The sequence below is a fragment of the Cervus canadensis genome, chromosome 2 (genome assembly GCF_019320065.1).
Source record: "Cervus canadensis isolate Bull #8, Minnesota chromosome 2, ASM1932006v1, whole genome shotgun sequence".
Lineage (NCBI taxonomy): Eukaryota > Metazoa > Chordata > Mammalia > Artiodactyla > Cervidae > Cervus > Cervus canadensis.
This window is the reverse complement of record NC_057387.1, coordinates 110,137,668-110,162,997: the sequence shown is the minus strand read 5'-3', so window position 1 is coordinate 110,162,997 and position 25,330 is coordinate 110,137,668. Positions and strand designations below refer to the sequence as shown.

The window sequence follows — 25,330 nt, the reverse complement described above, 5'->3', positions numbered from 1 at the left end:
GGAATAAACCCAGACCCTGCCAAAGGGCTAAGCAGCTCAGAGCAGCCAGCAAGGCGGCAGGGGCTGTGGGGAAGTGGGCACAGGTCTAGTCTGGGCATAACCCCTCCCAGCCAAAGGCACCCCAGCGCCTTTCCAGGTCTCCTCTCCCTCACCTGTCCCAGATCCTGTCCCAGACGGGGCATGCATCTTCCTCCAAAGGGCTGTGGGATGATCCAATCAAGAATGCCAACTGCCTGAATGCCTGATTAATGTATTTTTTAATCACATGCCTCATGGCCCTGGACACACTGGCAACATGCTGGAATGATGTAATTTCAAATAGATATTAATGTCAGCTCGTGGTCTGAATCAAAGTTTCCTTCCTCTTTACCGCCTTAATCTTTCCACCCCTAAGTGTGCTGTTTTTCTGTGGCACATCTGTATGACAGGAAATCAGAGCACCCTGGCAGGGAAGGGATGTTGAGTTATTACCGAGCAAAGCGTAGCCCGGAGCGTTGGTGCTGGCCCGTGGCCTCAGCACGGGCTGGGAAGACAGGATGGACGCTGCTGGCCTCCACGCTCTTTCAGCTCAGCCACCTGACTGCTCCACACTGGTCCAGCACCAGAGATGACCCAGCCCAGGCTGAGAACAGGGGCCCCCATGCTTCCTACGGCCAATTCTGCGCCTCGTGAAGGGAGCCATTGGGAAGGGAAGACACAGGTTCACAGTCGCCAGCCCCTGGGTGCCACACCCACGATGGAATGCTGGCCCCCTGGAGCTTGTGGTCCCGGGAAACCATTCCCATGGAGGATGATGCTAAGGGGTAGCTCAGATGGTAAAGAATCTGCCTGCAATGTAGAAGACCCAGGTCCTATCCCTGGGTGGGGAAGATCCCCTGGAGAAGGAAATGGCAACCCACTCCAGTACTCTTGCCTGGAGAATCCCATGGACAGAGGAGCATGGTGGGCTACAGTCCACGGGGTCCCAAAGAATCAGACACGACTGAGAGTCTAACACTTTCACACACACACTTTTCACACATCACGTGGAGGGAAGCCTGCTTCTGTTTTGCTCCCGGTGGCACAGCCTGGAACAGGGGAGGGGATTATAAGAAGTGGATTGCTGATTCAGGTTTCTGGACTGAGAGAGCTGCCTCAGAAGGGGATTCTCTCGGAGGCCCGATAGAAGCTCATCACCGTCTCCAGGGACCTGGAGGAGGGGGCTGGCCCTAAGCTACGGCAGAGCTAAATGGCCATCCACGGCCTCTTCCTATGAGTCCAGGGGAAGACTTTGGCATCTTGGCTGGGTGAACAGAGCTGCTGATGGTGGGTAGAGTAGAGCTGGGAACTTAGCATGCCCTAGTAAATGGAGCACCTGCTTCCTGGCCCTCAGTACGTAAACTTCCTATCTAGGGAAAATGAGTAGAATCAAGGAGGAGGAGCTGGCCCCTACAAGAATGTATTCTCGCCTGGAGAATTCCATGGACAGAGGAGCCTGGCAGGGGGTCATGGGGTCGCAGAGAGTCGGACGCGAATGTAGGTCACTGTTATCATCAAGGGCCAGATCAATGCCTCCATCAAATCAGACCCAGTGAAGACAGGGGTCAATGTAGGACCACATCCCCAGGGCCTCCGGCCACCATCACCCACCACCAGGACGACAGGCCCCTCTTCTCCCAGCAGTACACAACCTCCAGGCTGGGCCTTGGGGACCCGGGGTCAGGCTAGAACCCTGCACTGCATTGAGGTAGGTAATTATGAGTGGTCTTTCAAAACTGCTCAGCATGGGTCCCATGAAGGAGGTGGCCTGTGAAAAGGGTCTCCTCCACAGCTCATTACAGCCACGGTATCGATTCTTCCATCATTATCAGAAGGCATCCCTGCCATGTGAAATCCTGTCCCTTGAAGTGTATTCACCAGGGACAGCTCTCCCCATTTCCAGGAGCGCTCGTGGCCGCTAACAACCTTCCACGGGCCTTTTGAAAGCCCAAAGTTTTCAGAGAAGTGAAATGTATAGCTCCTGCTCCATTCATCCTTCAAGAAAGAGCAACCTTACACACACACAGACACACACATGCGTGCACACACAAAACCCTAAAAAGCGCAAAGAAACAAACCAGGATTGTGCTCAATGCAGACCACCACATCAAAGGGTGCTTCTGAAACCCGGCCACTTCCAAGACAACTAAACTTTCTGAGTCCTTTTCTTGAGCAGCCTTGGTGATGTGGGTCAGTTTGTTTTGTCTGTTGTCTTCTCCTCTTAATGATAAAGGGGGTGAAATCGGGGACTCAAAAAGAGAGGGCTTGGATTCCAGAAAAATCCACAGCTCACTTTCCACCCTCCAGCTGCCCCAATTCAGAGCCTGGAAAGTGTGAATTCCACCTTGAATGCTCCTGCTTGTTCAGCTTTTTAACTCCTCACATCTTCCCTGAGTCCCCAGTCACCCTCATATTTGGCAAAACCCTCTTGCTTGTCAGTAACACGGCGCTGCCCGCCGCGGCCCCGATCTCCTTCTGTCGCTTCTCTCCCCCAGGTCTCCATCCCTGCCCTCTCCGGTCGCCCTCTGTGCTGGGTCGCCCTCTCCTTCCCCACACTGCCTTCCCTTGCTGTCCCCCTGCCCCTCTCTGTCAGGGCTCTTAGACCTCTACCCCTGAGACCTCCCTCCATCCCTCGTCTGTGGTCCAGTCGGATCTCCCGGTTTCTCAGTCCCTAAGTCCCGAGGATCTTTGCGTAGCTCCCCACATGCCCACCTGGCCCCTCCTCCTAACAGATGGTTTCCCTCTACTTCAGTCTTAACGGACACCGCCCCTCACGAGCGCCCCCCTTTCACCTTCCCTCTCCCCACTCGATCCCCAGGCCTCTGGACCCTGGAGTATAAGCGCGAGCTCACCACGCCCCTGTGCATCGCCGCGGCCCAGGGCCACACAGCCTGCGTGCGCCACCTGCTCGGCCGCGGCGCCGACCCCGACGCCAGCCCCGGCGGCCGCGGCGCCCTGCACGAGGCCTGCCTGGGGGGCCACACGGCCTGCGCCCGGCTGCTGCTGCAGCACCGCGCCGACCCCGACCTGCTCAGCGCCGAGGGCCTGGCGCCCCTGCACCTCTGCCGCACGGCCGCCTCGCTCGGGTAAGGACCCGGGGCCCCGCCCTCCGCCCCGGCCCCGGCCCCGGCCCCGGCCCCGGCCCCGGCCCCGGCCCCGACCCCGACCCGGGACCGCCGACCCCTGACCCCTACCTTCGACCCCGCCCCTGGACTCCCTGCATTGCGCGGCGTCGGTTAGCGCCCCAGGCTCCGCCCCTGTAGGCCCCGCCCACGGGCCTGTGGCCCCGCCCCCAGACTCGGGCCCCGCCCACCGACCCCGTCCCAGTCCCGGACGCGCTCCAGGCCCCGCGCCGTTTGCCCCGCCCCGTATACCCCGCCCCCAGAGCCCGAAGCCCGCGGCCTGCACCACTGTCCCCGCCGTCCATCGCAGCCCCGCGGCGGCCACCAGGCCCGCTCCGCCCGCGCCCCCCGCCCGGCCTAGGGCCCCAGCCCGGCCCGCGCCGGTTTAATTAGTGCTTGATTGCGAGCGCGGGGGGGGCGGCGCCACACGGAGGTAATGAGCCGGTGATCACCGGCCCGCAGACGCCCGCGCTGGAGAATGCTAAAAGGCCACTGGCGGGGTTGGAGGCTGAAAAATTAGGGTTTTTAATGATAATTTTATGCAGAATAATTGTCACAGTGTGACATAAATGGTTAGCTCCTCGGGCGGGGCTTTGGAGCCCCACAAGCCAGTCGAGCTGTGCCCGCATATTCTAGCACCACCCCTACCCCCACCCCAGGCCCAGGTGCCGGGGTTCTAGAAGTTCTGCCGGTTCCGGGTCCAGCCCCGTGACTGTCCTTGCGGAGGCCTGTCCGCTTTGAGTCCAGTAAGTCCCGGGAGAGGCGGCAGGTCCCCGTGTTATAGCACGGGCCTTCTCTTGCCGGGTTCCCAGCTTTCCTTGTGTCCATCTTGACGTTTCTTTTAGTCAAAATGTGCTAGTCCCTTTTCTCGGGTTTAAGTTTTCGTGGCCTTCTGTCTCTATGGTGAGGATTAAATAAAAGCATCATGTTAAGTGCAGGCAGGCAGGACTGCTGGGCTCTCAGGAATCAAGATGGGGGCACCACCTACCAATGTCACCCGTGTTCAGAGCAGGGACTCAGGAAGCCACGCGGACCACCAGGAGGCTTGAAGGTGACTGAAAACAATATAATATCTAAAAGCAGCATTACTGAGCTGTAATTGCATGTACTAAGGTGCACATGCTTAAAGTATGCAATTTGATAAATCTGGACACAGGAATGCAGGTGAAACCATCCCTATAACCGAGGTCGCGAACCCAACCATCACCAGCAAAATGTTCCCTTGTCCCACCGGAACCTCTCCCCCACTTCTCCAATTTCCCACTGACTGTTTTTTTGTCACTGTGGTTTAGTCCAAATTTGCAAGAATTCTGTGTAAATGGAATGTAGTCTCTTTTGTCTGACATCTTTCATGCAAAAATCTTACTTTCAGATTTTTTTTCTTGAATCACTTTTTATTTTTATTTTATATTAGAGCATAGTTTGATTAGCAATGTTGTCTTAGTCACAGGTGTTCAGTGAAGTGATTCAGTTATACAAGTCTCTTTCTGTGGTTCAGTCACTAAGTTGTGTCGGATTCTTTGGGACCCCACGAGTAGGTAGATACATATATCTATTATTTTTCAAATTCTTTTCGCATTTAGGTTATTACAGAATAATAATGTAATTAGGTTATTATTACAGAATAACTTAAATGGGTTATTTAGGTTAGAGCAGAGTTCCCTGTGCTATACACTAGGTCCTTGTTGGTTATCTGTTATAAATATAACTGTGTACATATCAATCCCCATGCTTTTGAGATTGATCATACTGTTTTGTGTATCCATAATTCACTCCTTTTCATTGGTGAATGGTATTCCTTGGTACAGAATAACGCAATGTGTCTATCCACTCACATGTTAAAAGACACTTGATCATTTCCGACTTGAGGCTATTGCAAGTAAGGCTGCTGTGAACATTCATGTACCAGCCTTTGTCTGAGTATATGCTTTCATTTCTCCTGGATAAATACCTAGGCATAGCAGTGTCACATGATATGATTAGGAAATGACCAAGCTGTGTTCCAAGTTGGAACTACCATTTTACATTCCCACCAGTTACATATGATTGTTCCTGCTGCTTCCCATGCTCACTAACACTTGGTACAGTCACTCTTTAGCTGTTAGACATTCTATAGGGATTTAGAACTATTCCACTGCAGTTTTGATTTGCATCTCCCTAATAACAAGTGATGTTGGGCATCTTCTCATGCACTTATTTAGCATACATTTATTTTCTTTGGTGAAGTGCTTGTTCAAATCTTCTGCCTTTTAAAAATACCGGGTTGTTTGTTTTTTTCTTAAAATTTGAGATTTCTTTATGTATTCTGGGTAAAAGCCCCTTATCAGGTACATGGTTAATAAATATTATCTTCCAGTCTCTGGGTTATAGTTTCTTTCCTTAAAAGTGTCCTTTGGAGAACAGAAGTTCTTACTTTTGGTGGCATCTGATGCCTCAGATGGTGAAGAATCTGCCTGCAATGCAAGAGACCGAGGTTTGAGCCCTGGATTGGGAAGATCCCCTGGAGAAGGGAATGGCAACCAGTATTCCAGAATACTGAAATACAAGTATTCCAGGAATACAAGAATACAGTATTTCAGTATTCTTGCCTGGAGAATCCCAAGGACGGAGGAGCCTGGGGATTACAGTTACAGTGCATGGAATTGCAAAGAGTCAGATACAACTGAGCGCTTAACCCTTACAACAGATCCATTTTTTTATTTTAGGGGTCATGTTGGGTTATTTTCTCTAAAAAAAAAAAAAAAAAAAAACTTTGCCCAACCATGGCCACAAACATTTCCTCCTATGTTTCCCTCTAAAATTTTAATAACTTTATATGTTACATTTAAGTCTATGACCCATTTTGAGTTAATGTCTGAATATGGTGTGAGGTAGGAATTAAGGCTTTCTATTTTTTCTGTGCATGTAGTTATGCAGTAGTTCCAGCACTATTTGTCAAGGAGCCTTTTCTTTCTCCACGGGTTTGCCTTTGCACTTTAGTTGAAAGTCAACTTAAGGACATATGTATGAAAACAAAACAAAACAAAAAGGGCATATGCATGGGTTTATTTCTGGCTCTCTTGTCAAGTACAGGCAAGACAGGGCAAGGCCTGACTGACTGAATAAAGACCCAAGGAGCCACTCCTAGATGCAGACACTTGTAGCACTTACTTGCACAGTGAGAAGAAACACAGCCACAGGTTCCAGTTCTGCAGGGTCCTTGCCCTCCATGCCCAAACAAAAGGAGACACATTGTGGCGATGTGACTCTCAGGATGCCCTGCTGTAGCACACCCGAATCTGGATGTCAGGTGAGCTTTATAGGCCACAGCTCTGTTCTCAGGCGGGCAGGCCAGGAGTCCCAAACCTCACCAGAACCCAGGAAGTGACAAGAAACATCTCAGGACAGCCTCCCAGGGGACACAGGGAGGCGCGTGGACAAGGGTCTTGTAGCAGCCCCTTAACAAGTTCTGGAGGATCGCAGGGTGCTCTGCCAAGACTTGGACCAGCAGTGGTTCAAACTTTTATTTCTGTGGCCAGTGTGGATACATGCAAGGCCACCAGGGCTCCGTTGCAGAGCTGTTGCTCTGTGTCTCTGTTCTGTTATACCTTGTTCTATTGGTCTTTTTTGACAGCAGTACCACCTTGTACTGAATGCTGTAGCTCTGTAAGAAATCTTGAAGTCAGGTCGCATAAATTCTCCAGCATCATTCAAAGTTGTTTTGGCTATTCTAGCCTCTTCACATTTCCACATAAATTTTAAAATCAGTTTGCCAGTTTCTACCAAAAAAAAAAAAGACCACTGTGTTTTGACTAAGGTTGATGTGACTCTATAGATCAATCTGGGGAGACTTGACATAAAAATATTGAATCTTTCAACCCATGAACACAATAAATCTCTCCATTTATTTAGCTCCTAGTTTCTTTTAGCTTCATTTGATAGTTTTTAGTGTACGACGCTTGGATATATTTTTCAAATTTATCCCTAAGTTTTTAATTTCTGGTGCTTTTGTAAGTAGTATTTTTATTTAAATTTCTGTGGTGTTAGCTACTATATAAATTGATAAGAATTTATTTTTCTGTATTAATTTGAAACCTTGCTAAGCTTAGTATTTGTTCTAGTAACCTCTCATAAATTCCAAAAGATTTCTATGTAAACAATCATGTCATCTTCAGATAAACAGTTTCACTTCTTTTCCAGTCTGGATGCCTTGTTCTTGCTTTATTGCACTAGATAGAACTTCCAGTGCTATGTTGAATAGAAGTAGTAAGGGAAGACAACTTTCCTTATTTCTGTTCTTGGTGGACTGAAAGCTTTAACTATTAAGTATGATATTAGATGTAGGTATTTTGTAGATGATCTTTTTCAGATTGAGAGAATGCCTTTCTATCCCTGGTTTGCTGACAGTTTTTTCTATGAATGGATGTTGGATTTTCTCAGATGCTTTTTCTGCATATATTGAGTTGTTCCTGGAGCTTCCCAGGTGGCACTACTGGTAAAGAACCTGCCTGCCAATGCAGGAGACGTAAGAAACACAGGTTTAATCCCAGGGTTGGAAAGATCCCCTGGAGAAGGAAATGGCAACCCACTCCAGTATTCTTGCTGGGAAATCCGATGGACAGAGGAAATCCCAAGGACATAGGAGTTCACCCTATGTGTGTATTTTTAGTCTGTTAATATAATTATTTACACTGGTTGATTTTCAGATGTTAAGCCAATCTTGCATTTTTCAGACCACAATTTATAAATTCCTGGGTTTGATTTGCTGAAAATTTTAAAACATCTGCATCTACGTTTGTTAAAGGTATTGATCTGCAGTTTTTTCTTGTAATGTTTTTGTCTAGTTTTTATACCTGATTGATGCTGGCCTCAAAAATGAGCTGAGAGGTGCTTGTGTAAAATTATTTTTATTTCTTCTTTAAGTGTTTGGTAGAAATCATCAGTGAAGCTGTCTTGGCCTGGAGTTTTCTTTTTGAGCAGGTTTGCAGCTATTAATTCAATTTAATGGCTATAGTGGTATTCAGGTTCTTTCTTGAGTGAGTGAGCTTTGATAGCTTGTATCTTTCAAGAGATTTATCTCTTTCATCTAAGTTGTTAAATTTATTGTCATAAAGTTGTTTTCTATTATCCTTTTAATAGCTGCAGAATCTGTAGAATCACCACTTTCATTCACGATAATGGACATTGTGGTTTTTATTCTTTCTTCCCTGATCAGTCTATTTTGGGTTTTACTGATTTTCTTTTTTGTTTTACTGTTTTATTTTCCATTGATTTCTGATATGATCTTCATTTCCTCTTTTCTTTGCTTATATTGAATTTCATTTGTTCCTGTCTTTCTGATTTGTAAGATGGCAGCTAATGTCCTTGATTTGATGGGTTTTATTTTCTAATATGACTTCCCGGTGGCTCAGGTGATTGTCTGTGATGCAGGAGACCTGGGTTCAATCCCTGGGTGGGGAACATGCCCTGAAGAAGGAAAGGGCAATCAGCTGCAGTATTCTTGCTGAGAAATCCCATGGGCAGAGGAGTCTGATGGGCCACAGTCCACGGTATAGGCTTTCAGTATTACACATGTACCCACTATGTACTACTCTAGCTGAATCCCACACGTTTTAATAGGTTAAAATTTCCTTCTCAATCAGTTTAAAATATTTTCTGATCTGTTTTTTTCATTTGTTTCTTTTGAGTTTTTTTCTTTGAAAGATAGGTTATATAAAAGTGACTTTGTTTCCAAATAGTTGGGTATTTTTCAGGTATCTTTCCATTATTTATTTCTAATGTAATTCCATTATGGTTAGAGAATTTACTTTGTATCGCTTTGCTCCTTTTAAATTTACTGAGTCTCTTTTGATGATCCAAAATATATTCTATCTTGGTAAAAAAATTTCTGTGCATACCAGAAAAGAATGCATGTTCTACAGTTGTTGGGTGGAGTGTTCTATAAATGTCAGTTAAGTCAAGTTGCCTATATCCTCCCATATCCTTCCTGATTTTCTGCCTACTTGTTTTACATGTTGTTGAAAGAGGGATGTTGAAATCTTTGACTGTAACCCTGGATTTGTCTATTTCTCTTTGTAGTTATATAATATTTCAAAGCTCTATTATTAGTTATCAGTACATAGATGTTTAGCATCATCATGGCCTCTTGAAGAACTGGCATCATTATTTAAAGATATTCTTTGTCTCTGGTAATATTCTTTGCTCTAAAGTCTACTTTGTCTGATATTAAAATATCTAGTCTGACATTAATACACATTTCTTTTGACTAGTGTTAGCATAGTATACTCTTTTCCATCTGCAATAGTAATCTATTGCTATGTAACAAATTACCACAAACTTAGAGACTTCCTACAGCACACATTTATTGTTTCACAGTTTCTATGAGCAGAGTTTGGGCATGGCTTCACTGAGCCCTCAACTGCAGAATCTCTCACAAGACTGCAATCAAGGTGTCAACAAGGGTTAGGGTCTCGAAGGGTCAGCTAGGGAAGGATCTGCTACTAGATTCATATAGTTATAGGCAGAATTTAGTTCTTTAGGACTATTGGACTGAGGGTCTCGGTTCCTGGCTGACTGTTGATTAAAGGCAGTGCTCAGTTTGTGTCTTTATTTTTCAAACGGATCTCTTGGAGTCAGGGTATACCCTAGTCTTTTTTAATCCAATCTGGTAGTCTTTGCCTTTTAATTGAGTGTTTAGATCATTTACATTTAATAAGATTTTAATATGTTTATGATCAAATCAAACAGCCTGTTATTTTTTCTATTCATATCATCCATTCTTTGTTCCCTTTTCTTCTTTTTCTACCTTCTTCTGAATCAACTATTTTTCATGATTCCACTTTATCTCCCTTTTTGATTTATTACATATAACTTTTTGTTCCATTATTTTAGTAGTTGCTTTAGGGTTCATAGTCTACATCTTTATTTTACCACAGTCTGCCCTCAAGTGATGTTATACTACTTCATGTATAATATAAAAAACCATATGACTATTCTTCCATTTCTCTCCTCCTCACCTTTGTGCTATTGATATCATATCTTTTACTTCTGTATATAAGTCTCAGAGTACATTGTTAATATTTTGGTCAGTCAATTACCTTTTATTGAAACAATAAGAAAAAGTTTGTATGTTGATCCACGTGGTTCCCATTTTCAGCTCCCTTCATTGCATCTGGGATCATCTTCTTCCTTCTCAGAGAACGTTCTATAATATTTCTTGCAGTGAGGGTCTGCTGGAGATAAATCCCGTCAGCGTGTGTGTGCTTGGGAAAGCCTTTGTTTCATGTGAGTGCTTGTGAGGCGCTCTTGTTGGGCAGGGGATTCTGGACTGACAGGTTCCTTTCTTTCAGTGTTTTAGACACCGGGCTCCGCTGGCTTCTAACTTGCCTTTTTAATGGGAAATCTTCTATCCATCGTGTTCTTTTGTATATAGTGTCCTTTTTCCTGGCTTTAATATTTTCTCCTTATCACTGACTTTAAGCAACTTTGTCATGATGTATTTTGATGTTGTTTTCTTTATCTTTCTTGTCCTTGAGATTCATCAATTTCTAAATCTGTAGGCTTATACTTCTCATCAAATTTGGAAAATTGATGGCAATTATCTCTTCACATTTGTTTCTGTCTGATCCCTCCTCTGCCTCAGGGAGTCCAAGTGCATGTATGTTATACCACTTGAAGTTGTCCCACAGTTCATTAATACTCTGTTCATTTTTCTCTTATGTAATTGATTTATCATTTGTTCTGAAGTCCCTGATCTGCCATTAATCCCATGTAGTATATTTTTCATCTCAGACACTATAATTTTCAACTTTAGAAGCTCAATCTTAGGCCTTTTTAAAATATCTTTCTTGTCTTTACTTAACATGTTGAGTCTTTCCTCTAGCTTCTCAAATATACAGAATATAATTAAAATAACTATTTTAATGTTCCCATCTATCAATTCTATCATCTGGGTATGAATAACATTTTATTTTTACTTTGTTCCTTTTGTAAATTTCAGATTCACCTAGGCATAATATGTGGGAGATAAGATATACACATACAAGATTCAAGAGTAGAAATGCTTATGAATACATTTTTTGATGATTTTTTAAAAGCTATAAGTAGACAGCCATTCTGCAGGGATACTAAATGAAGATTAACTTCTGCATCATTTTAACTTACAATTTCTATCCTTGAGACATTTGGTAGGTGATTTGCTGGTGTACAAAGTTGCCATCTGATGACAGAATTATAGAAACCCCATCTACTTTCAAAAAGCACAGCTCCCAGGTTTCATTATTGGATGAACCATTCCTACAAGCATTCAATAGCCAATTGTTGAACTCTATGAGGTGCTGGACTTGTGTTACACTATAGTCTATTTCCTCAAGATGCTTTCAATTTCAATGGAGAGGAAGGTAATTTACATCAGTGTGCTAGACACTGGACCAAGAGTATGCAGAATACACTATGTGTGTGGAAGTTGAGGGTGTGGGCTGGTAGATTTCAACTGGAAATTTTCTAGGAGACAAAGGGGCATCAATTTTATTAAAGGACATAAACCAACCAAATCAAAAGAAAATGGGCAAATTATTAGTCAGTTTTACATTTATTTTATTCAGTTTTGATATTTTTATACCTTACAATTTCATATGTTAGAGGTACACATATTGCTACATTTGAGGTCTAGGTTGAACTCTAGCTGTGCAAGCTTGGGCAAGGTATTTCATTTCTCTGTGTCTTGGTATTCTCATCTGTAAAACAGAGATAATATTTGAGCCTTCTACATAGGGTGACCAGGGGAATTAAACGAGCTAGTGTATGGAAAATGCCTAGAAGAGTGCCTGGCACGTAGTTAAGAATTATGCAGGTGCTGATTACAACTGCTGAGGTCTCTTGTACAATCACTGTGCTATCTCATGGGAATTGAAACAATATTTCACTAACTTTAATTAATATGGGGTTTTGTGGTTTCTTTATCTCCATATTTGTTGGTCATCTATGATTTATTTCCAGTAATATTCCTAGTCAAGAGCATACTCCCAATTTTAACATGTGCCTACAGAAAATATAACCCATCTGATGGTATTCCATGTCTAGGAACACACCATGCCTCCCACCCCCTCCTCAAAAGTCATGTCTATATTCAGTTTTCTTCAAAATTAAGTTCTATAAATGCAGCATGGTATCCTGGATTGGATCCTGGAGCAGAACATGAACATTAGTGGGGAAAGTGGTGAAATCCAGATAAAGTCCACAGTTCCGTTAATAGTATTGGATTGATGTTAACTTCTTAATTTTGACAAAGGCACCGTGATAATATATGATGTGGACTTTACAGGAAACTGGGTAAAGAACATTTGCAAATTCTCTGTACTATCTTTTCAATTCTTCTGTAAATCTATAGTAATTTTTAAATAGGATTTTAAAAACCAAGTTTGCTTCATACCTTGGACTCAAATCTTCCACCTTATAGTCTTAGAAAAAAATGTGGCTTTTTACTAAGAAATAAGAACGTATCGCCTACTCAGAACACAAGGGTATTGCAGACCCTAACAGCAGCCCTTAAGACAAGCCAAGAGGCTTACATTCAGTTGTCATAAGGAGCTGAGGCATATGCAGAGCTACTCAGCTTACACAGTGTGATAGGAACTAATTTCCTGACTTCAGTCGGTTTTTCAGAAATCATTCAAATCCAGCACATTGCTTAATAAAGACTTTTAAAATGTCTTTGTATTAAGATGGGCTTTGTAAAGACCTCTTTTCTTTTGTCTTTCTCTTCCTCTTTCTTCTTTTTCTTCTCATTTTCTCTTCTGTCTCCATGTGTCTCTCTACATGAGTCTTTCTCCCTGGTGATTTCATTTGACAGTCTTGACTTATTTAAATCCAAGTTATTGAGGAAAAGTTTAAGATAAGTGATGGACATAGCATAAGTTCAGGCAGAACTATGCAACAGCTGACTCAGAATCCCTTCAATATCAGTGATTTGATGGAAGATGCTGGCAGGTCCCACTGAACACCTCTACAATAATATAGCCAACTCCCTTGAAGGATGAAAGTTAACAGATGTCAGAGAGGGACTGAGCTTTAGACTGCGGCTTTTCAGCTCTGAAGAGTCCCCCTAAAGTTAGACTCCGAGGAGGTCTGGCTTCGGGTAGTATAAACATTATCACTTTGACAGGAAAGAGCGACTTTTTCCAGAATCTTTTTATACATAGTAGATTTTAGGTCATCCTTAATTTTTTTACCTTTCAGTAGAGAGGGGGTCGTTGACCTACATACAGAGCCATTTCATTTTCTTACTCTTGATGACAATGGTCTCCACACCTAGGGACCCAGTTCTGTTCCAACCCCTTTTAGTCAGCAATTCTCCATGGGTGCAGGACTTTAAAACCTTTGAGTCTCTGAGTTCCTGGGATTAAAAAAAAAAAAAAATCATCTGTGCTTCCTTCCAACCCGCAAGCTTCAGAATTCAGAATTCAACACACAAAAAGGAATATCAGAGCTTTAATCTAGGAACCTTTTGAAGAGATTTTCCCAAAAAGAAAAGTTCCAGTAAAGTTACTCTCTTCACGTTAGTAGCCTGCATGCCAGCCTCGCCCTATTTATTACCAGATTCCACTCCTTGACCCTTTTTAAAATTCTGAGATAATTAAAATGAGAGAAGAATTGGCAGAGTCCTGATTCTTTTTCTCATCTAGAGCTGTCTCGATTTATGCAAAAGTGAGGCGAATTCGCTTCCTTCATGAGCCTGTCAGTCAAAAATCATGCACGTTTACTTCTCCGTCCCAGCTGTGTCAATTCAACTAAATAAAAGTTCATTTTAAGCCAGAATTGGACTTGTGGAAGCAGCTAATTATCTTAGGAGGAAAAGATTATTGAAGAAAACTACTGGGCAATTTTTTTTTAAACTCAAACCTGGCAGGATCAAATCTTGGCAGAGAAAAATGAAGTATGCCTTTCCCTGAGGCAAGAAAGGCACTTTCTGGGCCGGATTTGAGCAGGAACAATTATTCTGAGTCCTCACCCCAACCCCAAAGCTTCTGCCTAATAACAAGAGGTTTTGTTGCATGAGCACCAGCTCATGGGCACTGATGCACAATCCAGAAAACAGTCCACTTTCTACACCGCAGATGAGTGAGTGATTCATTATTCACATGGAGAGGAGAAAACATGATCCACTTCCACAGGACTGTGAGGCATCTTGAGGAATACCAAAGAACAAGGTGTCAGTGAGGGGCTGCCCCAACTGGATAATTGGATATTTGTACAGGAACTTCACATTCCGAGCACATGCAAGTGTCTGACTTGCTATGATCCTCCCCACAGGCTTGCAAGGCATGGTTATTCCCAGTTTACAACTTAGAAAGCTGAGGCTCACCAAGAGCCTATGTTTTATCAGTAAAATGGAAAAACATGGGCTCTTGGTAAAAGACTACCACGTAGAAACCATCAGAACCAGGTTCAAAAGCCAATGTTGGCTCTTCCCTGGCGATCTAGTGGCTAAGACTCCCCATTCACAATGCAGAGGGGCCCAGGTTTGATCCCTGGTCAGGGAACTAGACCCCACATGCCACAACTAAGGGTTCACATGCAGCAACTAAATATCCTATGTGCTGCAACTAAGACCCAGCGCAGTCAGACAAATAAATCTTTTTCTAAAAAACTGAGTTAAAAAAAGAAAGCCAATGTCATAAGAGAGATAGATGTTGAAAGATAACTTCTCCCTTGTTAACCTAATTTTTTTTCAAAAACCGCGAATTGTCAGAAAGTAGCTCTGCTCATCTCTGATCATGACCTTTCAAACATGCTCTGTCATAGGTTTATCCTCTTTCCTTGCCGCTTATAGAACCTCAGGTGGATCCCTCACCTTTCTGGTTGCTTGCCAAGTTCTGTTTGAATGCATACAACTCACTCTTAGGAATTAAAACAGGTGATCCAGGCCAAATCCAATCTTTACCCTCTGGGCAAAATCAGACACCTCAAGAAAGATATACAGATGACCAATAAACAAATGAAAGGTCCTCAACATCATTAGTCATCAAAGAAAAGCAAATTAAAGCCATGAGGAAATATTCTTTATGTCACACTCTTTAGGATGGCTAAGGCAAAAAGACAGACAACACCAAATGTTTGCAGGAATGTGGAGCAACTGGAACTCTCATACATTGTTGTTGGGAGTATATAATGATGTAACCTCCTTGGAAAACTGCTTAACCATTTCTTTTAAAGTTAAATATATACCTACCAGCAATTCTACTTCTAAAAATTTATCCAAAAGAAATAAGAACATATGCCCACATGAAAACTTACATTAAAATGTTCATAGCAGCTTTATTCATAATAGCCAAAAAGTGAAAATGCCCATCAGTATCAAAAGGAGAATGAATTTTTAAACTGTGGTATAGCTATGCAATTACATGTGACTCAGAAATAAAATAGAATGAGTTACTTGTGAATGCAACAATATGGATGAATGTCAAAGACATGTTACACTAAAGAAGCCAGATACAAAAATGTAGAAAATTCTAGAAAAGACAAAACATGGGGGAGAAATCAGAATCATGGTTACCCATGGTGACTGACCAGCAGCAAACACAAAGGAACTTTTTGGAGAGATGAAAATATGCTACATCTTGGACATCCCCCATGGTCCAGGGGTTAAGATTCGGCCTTCCAGTGCAGGGGATGTGGGTTCAGTCCCTAGTCAGAGAACTAAGATCCCACCTGCTGTGTGGTATGGCCAAAAAAAATTTTTTTTAATATGTTATGTCTTTATGTCAATGTGCATATGTCAGAGCATATGTCAATGTGCTATGTTGATTACACACATCCTCTGCCAAAATTTGTACAGCTGTACTCTTCAGACATGGGCATTTCTCTGTATGGAAATTTTACTTCACTTAAAAAATATATAAAAACACGTATATAAAACTTTTCTCTCATACAAGAGACACAGATGTAAAGAACAGACTTTTGGACTCTGTGGGAAAAGGCAAGGGTGGGATGATTTGGGAGAATAGCACTGAAACATGTATATTACCATATGTGAAACAGATCGCCAGCCCAGGTTTGATGCCTGAGACAGGGCGCTCAGGGCTGGTGCACTGGGAAGACCCTGAGGGATGGGATGGGGAGGGAGGGGGGAGGGAGGGTCAGGATGGGGAACACATGTCCACCCATGGCTGATTCATGTGAATGTATGGCAAGAAACACCACAATATTATAAACGAATCAGCCCCCAATTAAAATAAATCAGAAAAAAAAAACCATTCTCTCATACAAATCAAAGTTCCCCCACCTCACCCCGATCTTTTTGGTGACTGTTCAGTCATTCTCTTTTCCAGAGGGAGCTGGGGTTCACATCACTACCTAAAATGAGAGTTGTTGTTGTTCAGTCACTAAGTCGTGTCTGATTCTTTGTGATCCCATGGACTGTAGCATTCCAGCCTTCCCTGTCCTTCACTATCTCCCGGAGTTTTTTCAAACTCATGTCCACTGAGTCAGTGATACCATCCAACCATGTCATCCTCTGCCGCCCCCTTCTCCTTTGGCCTTCAATCTTGCCCAGCATCAGGGTCTTTTCCAATGAGTCAGCTCACTGGAGAATACCCTTGAGAGCCCCGTGGACTGCAAGGAGATCAAACCAGTCAATCCTAAAGGAAACCAACCCTGAATATTCATTGGAAGGACTGATGCTGAAGCTGAAACTCCAATACTTTGGCCACCTGATGCGAAAAAGAGAGTAGAGTCTTTTATTTCACTTCTCTCCTCCTTCTCCTCCCCTCACGCTGATGCCTCTGGGTTTCCCCCTTCATCCAATGCTGGGGCCAGGGCAGGAGAGGAAGGTTGCCCATTTCTTGTTGAGGAGGGGATACTAGTGAAGCTTCCAGAAAGTCAGATACTCCTTCAATGGAAAGCAGGGCAAACAGTGGAACTGAATTCTCAAAGTTTGTTCCTTCAGTCATTCCTCAGTCCACCAAAATGCAGAATTTCACTTGCAGTTTGCGGGGGGCAGGGGTGGGGGCGGACACGGGGAATTTGCCTAAAATATCATTAGCAGCCACAACCATTGAACACTTCAGAAGCAAATTAAATGGCAGCCATTGCTCCAAGGAAAACCATAAGGATAGACATGGCCGGGCAGTTTCCTTCTCCATTCTCCCTGCTACCCTTCAGGATTTGTCCGTTCATATCAGCTATTTCAATTGTGAATATCTATGCTTGATAGTCTCACAGCTGAGCATCCTGGAAGAAAGGGAGGGAGAAGAAAATACAGAGCAGAAAGGGGCGGGCGGCAGGTCCCCAGAGGAGAGGCTCAGTAGAAGGTCCAGAGAAACCAAGTGGGAGCTGCTCCTCCATCAAAGTCAGGGCAGCGGCTTCCCCATCATCCTTCAGCTGGAACCAGCCGGGGAGTCAACGCACAGAGGCAGTCTCCCTGTGATGGCTTCATTGGAAAGCATGGCTGTGTTGTCCCCCCACCATGTCCCCTGTGCACCAACCCCCCTGCCCTGCAGTCCTGCCTTGCTCAGCATCCAGCCACACTGCTGCCCCCACGGATGGACCCAGACTTGGCCCCAGCCACCCTGCCCCAGGGACGTGTCTCCAGCCCATCTGCCTCCACGTCAACTCCAAGGAGGAACAGTAGCTTAATGATGATTCGACATGACTGGTTCATGACACCCATTACTCTCAGCGAACACACTGGCCAGGAGGGGTTCGGGCAGCAAGTACAGGAGGACAGTGAAGGGCAGTCAGGAGGGTCCAAGGATTTCCAGCAAGTGAAGCTACTGCTCCGGAGACAGATGCTGAACCCACCTGACAGAGGGCTTGAAAGGAAGGTCTGTTTCCCCTCGAAAAACATGTAACTGACCTTTGTGAATTTCACCCTGGTTTTGGTGCTTCTTTGTCCTTGTTGTTGCATTGCTCTTTGGGTACCATCATCCTCTGACGACTGTTGAAGTCATTCTCTTCTCCAGCAGTAGCTGGGTTCACATCTCAATCAGGAGGTTCTGACTTGACTGTGGGGTCACCGTTCTCTCCTGGGTGTCTACCCTTGAGATCACTGCTTCAAGCCTCAAAAACCACATCCTCACTGAAAACCAGAGAGAATGGAATCTCCGATGCAGACTTGCCCAGAGGGCTGGGTGAGAAGCAGGTTCCTGTTCCCTGCCCGCTAGCATGAGGCCCACCAGCCAGGCAATGTCCTCAGCCTTCTGTGCCTTAGCATCCTGTCTGAAGGTGGTCCAGGAGCCCCATGGAGCGCTCAGAGAGGAGACCCTTCCCCCTGCCTTGACCTGGTGTACAGAGCATGGAGGATGCTCTCAACTTACTGAATGAACCAATGAATGAAAGGTTTAGAGAGAGCTTCTGGGAAACGCCTAGTGCCTTGCCTGACTCACAGAAGGTGCTCAGCAAACAGTACCTATGGGAGGAGCAGCAGGGCGGGATGACAGAGAACTAAGCCAGACGTAGCAGCCGGGGCCTCTGCTCTGCCACCACCTGGTTGGATGGCCCTATCTGAGTCACTGGTCTTCTTCTGAGCCTCAGTTTCCCCACCTACAAATTCCACCTACAGTGCAGACTTGTCGCAAAGCCTAAAGATAACATTCTTCTAAAAAATAAATTAAAAGACCACGTGCGGGGAATGCACTGACGTCCCAGCTCAGAACCAGAGGCTATGAAATACTACTTTTGAGGGTTTTGTGCCACGGGAGGGGTGGGGAGGAGGGAAGCTGGAGAAGGAAAGCCTGGAGCAGGCTCTGTCTCGTGGGGTGCAGAGCAGTTTGGCAGGTGGTGTGAGCGGGTAGGAAGAGGCGAGCGCTGAGGAAGCCGGGCTGAAGCGCTCGGCACCATTTGCATCTGCCCGGTGAGCGGGGATGCGGTGCTATGGAAAGATGCTGGAGGTGGCTCGGAGCTGTGTGCCAGATGAGGGCTGGGAGTCCTACTTCTCTCCTTACAAATAAGTCAAAATGACATTAATTCAGCCGCCCTTGATGGGTTCATCTCTATTAACTCCAGCCTTTTGGCTCAAGCCACTTTTTCTGTGTACTGTCAACCTTGGGCCCCGTAACAGCTTGTCACGATGATCATTATCAAAGACGGGGAGGAGGGATGGTGGGGGGCTGGGGGAGTGTTTGCCCAAGTTGCTTCGTATCAGAGGCTGTTCAGACAACAGTGTCTCCTTCATCTCATAAGACAGAGACAAGTCGTTTTGACATGGTCAGATAAGAATGTACCCTTGGCTCCTGACAGTGACGGTCTCACGCTGTCTGCCAACAGGGAAGCCCATACTGTCTCCAGGCCTTCCGTATTGTGTCTCCCAGGACAGCAGGACATCTGCTCGAGAAAACCTTGCTTGGCAGGAAAGAGCTCAGCCAAAGCAGAGCTTCCCACACAGTCCTGCAGAGGCTTGGGGGACGCTTTCCTGCTGGGCCATTTCTTCCTTGACTGGAGACCCTGACAAACACAAGGTCAGGTCTTTCAGGTCCCCAAGACTGTTACACTGCTCTGCTTGTCACTAAGGACCCTCCACCCACCCCCCACGCTCTCCTCTCCTCTCACCTTCTCAGAGGTGCTGCACTACAGCCTTCCCAAGATCTCTGCTTACACCTGGACAGATCAGTGGAAAATCTGAGAGCATTCTGGAAACCTGGAACGCCGAGCTGACATTCTTAGAATCCATGAGCTGTGGCTGGCGGGGGATGGTTCTGTTATTAATAACCTCTGCTGTTGTTCTGCTGTCAGACTGCAACTCTGATTCACTTTGGAAAGTGAATTTGAAAATACTGGCAAGCAAGAAGGAAATAAAAGCACCCTTCACCCCACCATCCAGAGGTGAACACGCTGGCTTGTATGTTTCCAGGCTCTCTTCCCATGCGTGTACATATCTACTCTTTTTTTTAATAGGAGTGTTCGATGCTGTTTCAAACCTGGTCTTTACACATGACCACTGCAGACAGCTTTCCATGTCATTAAACAGGTTCCCACGCCTTCATTTTTAATGACTGCCCAGTGCGTGCCAGCCAAGATGTGCCCCAGTCAATTCGTTGTGTTGTTTTCTCTCGTGCCTGCGGTCTGCAACTTACATCATGACCTGCTCTAAGGAAGTGCCAAGGTTTAGCCAATTAGAAGCTCTTCATTAAAAATGAAAAGAGTATCCTCGGTCCTCCAGAGGCTGGGCCAGTGTCCTCATTCTTCTGAAAGCTATCTTTGTTGCAAAGAGCAACCTGGCCATCAGCCTGTTAGGCTGCGGACATGGAAAAGAGACCCACTCGTATTTCCCGGTGGACTTCTTCAGAGAGGCTGGGCTGCTTTAAAAAAAAAAAAAAGAGAGAGAGCAGGAGAAAATGTTTGGTAATTGTTTGTGAGCACACACAGGCTCAGTGGCAAAATGAGACGGAACCTTTGATTTCTAACCTCCTGCTGCACTGTTCAAAATTCCTCCCAGAGAGGCACGGAGGAAGCAAACTGAAGCACTCTGATTGTCAAATTTGCATCCTCTCTTAGCTGCTTATTGTCCCAAAGGATGTTTCACATCAAATCGTACTTGTTTGTAAAGATCTTTCACCCAAGACAGACCACTTCTCAAGATACTGCTGATATGGAGGATAGAGAAACATGGAGAGAGGGTTTAAAATATTGCGGGTCCCTGGGTAGAAATATAAACAGATTTAACGCCAGCGGCTTCCAGCCTGGAAACCCTCAAAGGATCCAGTGCAGAGTCCCAGTCAGGTAAATACCAGGAAAAACAGCAGCCACGCAAAGGAAAACTGAAAGACGTTCATTAAGGAAATGCATTTGTTCAACACACTTTTAGGGAATACCAGTAGTGGGCCAGCCCTGCCCTAGGTGCCAAGAAGCTGAAATAAATACACGTCCATTTCTATACCCAAGGAGCCAACCATCCAAGAGAGACATGCCGAGAACACTTGAAACACTGGTGTGACGAAGGCTGCACCCGTGGACGGCAGCTTAGGCATGAGGAGCACGACAACACGGAGGCGTGACCGAGAGGAAGAGGGAGGGAAGACAGGATGCATCCTCAGAACCACACCTGGCCACGCAGGATCCAAGCACAGGATGGAGCATCGGGAAATGAACCTGGCGAGGCCACAGAAGCCGGTTCATGAGCTGTCCTGTGTCCCAGAGGAGGGAGCCTGGGATTTCTTCAGCAAGCAGGAAGATCCTCAGGGTTTTCAGCATGATTCACACTGGAAAGGCTTTTTCTGGGTAGCATGGAGCTCGTTAAGATTGGTACAGGAGAAAAATTAGCAGATTGTCCACTTTGGGCAAGAAAGGATTTGGGGCTTCCACAGAGGACCGTGACAACAGGGCTGGAGGGAGGAAGCAGTTCAAGTGATTATTGAAGAGATGGAATTGACAGGGCTGAGTGACCAACTGAAGGAGATGGAGATTGACCTCGGGGAACTGGGAAAAAACAAAGGGTGAGTAACGTACAGAGCAAGACCCCAAAGGAAGCAGGAAAGGACCACACCGGGCCACAGGATGGAGAGGGAGTCCCTTCCTTAGATACATGAAGTAGCGGAGGACGGTCATGGAGAAAGACTCTGCCAGTTGTCAAGGTCGCCTCAGCGGCACACAGCAGGAAGGTCAGCTGACGCTGGGAGAATTGCACTTGCTGAATAAGTAGGGGTAGACTGCTGAGAAGGCTGGGAGTAGAATCAAGACCTCTTGGGATTTCCCTGGGGGTGCAGTGACTAGGACTTCACGCTCCCCATGCAGGGGCCCGGGTTCGATCCCTTGTCAGGGAACTATATCCCACATGCTGCAACTAACAGTTCACATGCCCACAACTAACGATCCTGCATGCCACAGTGAAGACTGAAGATCCCTCATGTCGCCGCTAAGACCTGGAGCAACCTAAATCATCTTTTTTAAATAAAGAAATAGGGTTTCTTGGGGATGGTGATCAACGTGTAGAACAATCACTAAAGGGCAAGGAATGAGGAGCTGGCCTTCAGTCCCAGGAATTGTGGACCAAAGGGCGCTGAGGACCAGTGAAGCGCAGAGGCCAATCTCCATGACGGGGGTTTCCTCCAGGGGCCAAGTGGGGAAGAGAGGGTGGGTGGTGAATGGCTGCCCATAACGTGGCCAGCTGATGCAGGGGATGGCCATGTCCCCTCCACCCAAAGGAACCGAGGATGCCGAGAAGAGAGAAAGAGAGCTGCCCAGGGAAGGAGTGAAGCCAGGAAGGGCTGAGAGGGCCAGGGGCCAATGGGCCAAGTCTCAACAGAGCAGAGATGAGGAGGGCGCCAACAGGAGGGTGGGCTACAGGGACCAGGGTCTCACCCTCTGCAGTCAGCATGTGGGCCCATTAGACTCCAAAGGTGGAGCAAACACGAGGGCAGAAACATCCCAGGAGGCAGCCCAGGAGTAGGGGCTGACGTGGGGCTGCTGTCCTGTCAGTGCCCATGAACGCCAAGGGCCAGCAGATGGAGGAGGGGCTCGGGAGGGTCTGTGAGACTGTCCTGCTCTCAGGCTGGGTCAGATTCGGTTAGTTCCCCACCAGTGTCCAGGGTCCCAGTCCAGCAGGCCTATCAGCAGCTGCCCCCTGGGCTTAGGTGGAGATGCTCCAAGTCCTCCCAGGTGTGTAAGAAGCTCTAAGGACACTGCCCTCCTGGGAGAGCACAGTCTTGGCACCGGCCTGAGGGACCTGGAGGCGGCAGGAGACACCCACCTCAGGGGGAGACTGGCCTCCCCTGGGAGCCGAGGAAGCCCTGGACAGCACAGTGGAACTTAGCTACCTCCAAAATCCACATTCCGTTCAGGGAGACTTCAGTTGAAACAATGATGGTCCTACAGTTAGGCAAAGTTGCATGTTTTGCCCACGCTTCCAGTCCTGTCTGAGGACACCCCAGTGCCAGTCCCCGCGGTGTCCTGAGGGACCGATAGATGTCCTCCCTGGGAGTAGGGCAAGCCTTGCCTCACACCATCACCAAAAGCAGAGGTATATGTCGGCTGATAAACAGCCCAACAGTTTAAGGGGCCCTCCTTACAACCGTGACTTCCAGGCCCTCAACTGCCACCTGTGACAAACAGCCCAGGAAATTTGTCTTTCCAGCATTTGAACCATATTATCTTTTCCCTGGCGACTCAGACAGTAAAAGAATCTGCCTGCAATGCAGCAGACCTGGGTTGGATCCCTGGGTTGGGAAGATCCCCTGGAGCAGTGAATGACAACCCACTTCAGTATTGTTGCCTGGAGAATCCCATGGACAGAGGAGGCTGGCAGGCTACAGTCCATGAGGTCGCAAAGAGTGGGCCACGACTGAAGTGACTTAACACGCACACATACGGTGCTACTTTGAAAGGTGTGTGCTGTGCTTAGCCGGGCAGTCATGTCCAACTCTTTGCGACCCCATAGATTAGCTCTCCAGTCTCCTCTGTCCATGGGAATTCTCCAGGCAAAAATGCTGAAGTACGTTACCAGGCCCTTCTCCAGGGTATTTTCCTGACACAGATGGAACCCACCTCTCTCAGTAGTCACAAATTACAAAGTTTTAACGCTGCATGTGGAGGAAAAATTTCCTAGCTATTTCCACCATTTAGTAACTGGTGAGCCTTGTAGCCTCCACCACCCCCATCCCTAGCTTCGCCGTCACTGCATTTCTTTTGAGGGCCAGTGTGAACTCCTGTATAGCCTGGGCACAGTGGAGATCTGGATTCCTGACCTTGCCATTTGAGCACCAACTCCCCAGGGGAGACGGGCAGTGGGTCCAAAGCCCCAGAAGCGGTAGGCAGGACGTGCGGGGCTGGGGCAGGCAGGGCGCGGATGCCAGCTCACCGCCCCAACCCAGTGACCGACCTTGACCTCCCGCAGGTGCGCGCAGGCGCTGCTGGAGCACGGTGCCTCAGTGCAGCTCGAGGGCGGCGCCGGCCGGGACACGCCCCTGCACGTGGCGGCGCAGCGCTGCCTGGACGAGCACGCGCGCCTCTACCTGCACCACGGGGCGCGCGTGGACGCGAGGAACGGCCGCGGCGAGACGGCCCTGAGCACGGCGTGCGGCGCAGCCCGGCGGCCCGATGAGCACGCGCGCTGCCTGCGCCTGTGCGCGCTGCTGCTAAGGCGCGGCGCGGCGGCAGACGCGCGCGACGAGGACGAGCGCAGCCCGCTGCACAAGGCCTGCGGCCACGCGCGCCCCAGCCTGGCGCGCCTGCTGCTGCGGCACGGCGCCGACGCGCACGCGCTGGACTACGGGGGCGCGTCGCCCCTGGCCCGCGTGCTGCAGACGGCCGCCTGCGCGCCCGAGGCCGAGCCGCAGCTCACGGTGCAGGAGCTGCTCAACCACGGCTCCCCCACCGTGTGGCCTGACGCCTTCCCCAAGGTAAGAGGGCCCCTGGGACAGGCCGCCACGACTCGGCCTGCAGCCCGATGCCATGCCGGGCTTCTCAGACTTTCCGGGGCCGGGGAACCCCCTGGACATGGGTCCAGGTGCAGATTCTGAATCCGCAGGAGACGGGTGGCGGAGTCTGGGTTTCTAGCAAGTTCTCAGTGAAGTCTTGGGACCACACGTTGAGGAGCGAGGGCTGGGAAGCCTTTTCTAGAGTTCCTAGGAGATCAAAAGGTTGGGGTGTCAACGAGCATACTCGAGTGTGACCTTGCCAAAGCGTCCCCTGGGAGTGCCAGGGACTTAGTTCTATGATGCTGTGACGGCTTAAAATATTTTGGCCAAGATATCTTTGGGTGTAATTGGTGAACAATGAAATCAGCCCCTTCTCATATCTGGTATCCGACTTGAAATTAAATACCCTATGTGGTCATCCACCTGATTAAAGGGATTACCTCACCACACTCCTGTGAAACACTTCAGACTCCTAACATTCCCCAGCTGGGTGTCGGTCAAGTGAAGTGTCCCGTCTAGGGTCAAGGTTGTGCAGGGATCTCAACTCTACTTTGCAGACTTGACTCTGAGCAGCTCCTCGCCTTTCCACCTGTCAGATCTACACTGAAATGAGACAGATGAAGAATAAAGATTTCTTATCAGATGGACTTCCCTGATAGTCCTGTCGTTAAAACTCCAAGCCTCCACTGCAGGGAGCAGGGGTTTGATCTCTGGTGGGAGAACTAAGATCCTGCATGCTGACAGGCACAGCAAAAATAAAAAATAAAATCTAAAATAAATTTTGAAGAAAAAAAAAAAGATTTCTCATCAGAGAAAATAATCAGAGACAAAATGTTTCCAAAAGAAAAGTTCTCAAAATCCTGG

General features: G+C 46.8%; 1 protein-coding gene across 2 annotated transcripts in view; it reads left to right on the top strand.

The window, feature by feature from the left end:
• The window catches only part of ASB18 (ankyrin repeat and SOCS box containing 18), a 72,052-nt gene that overhangs the window by 23,561 nt on the left and 23,161 nt on the right, over window positions 1-25,330 (top strand). For both annotated transcript variants that reach the window (XM_043462061.1, XM_043462062.1), the window contains 2 exons: window positions 2,837-3,104; window positions 23,944-24,448. In XM_043462061.1, coding sequence (XP_043317996.1) covers window positions 2,837-3,104; window positions 23,944-24,448 — 773 coding nt within the window. The remainder of the gene's footprint in view (window positions 1-2,836; window positions 3,105-23,943; window positions 24,449-25,330) is intronic.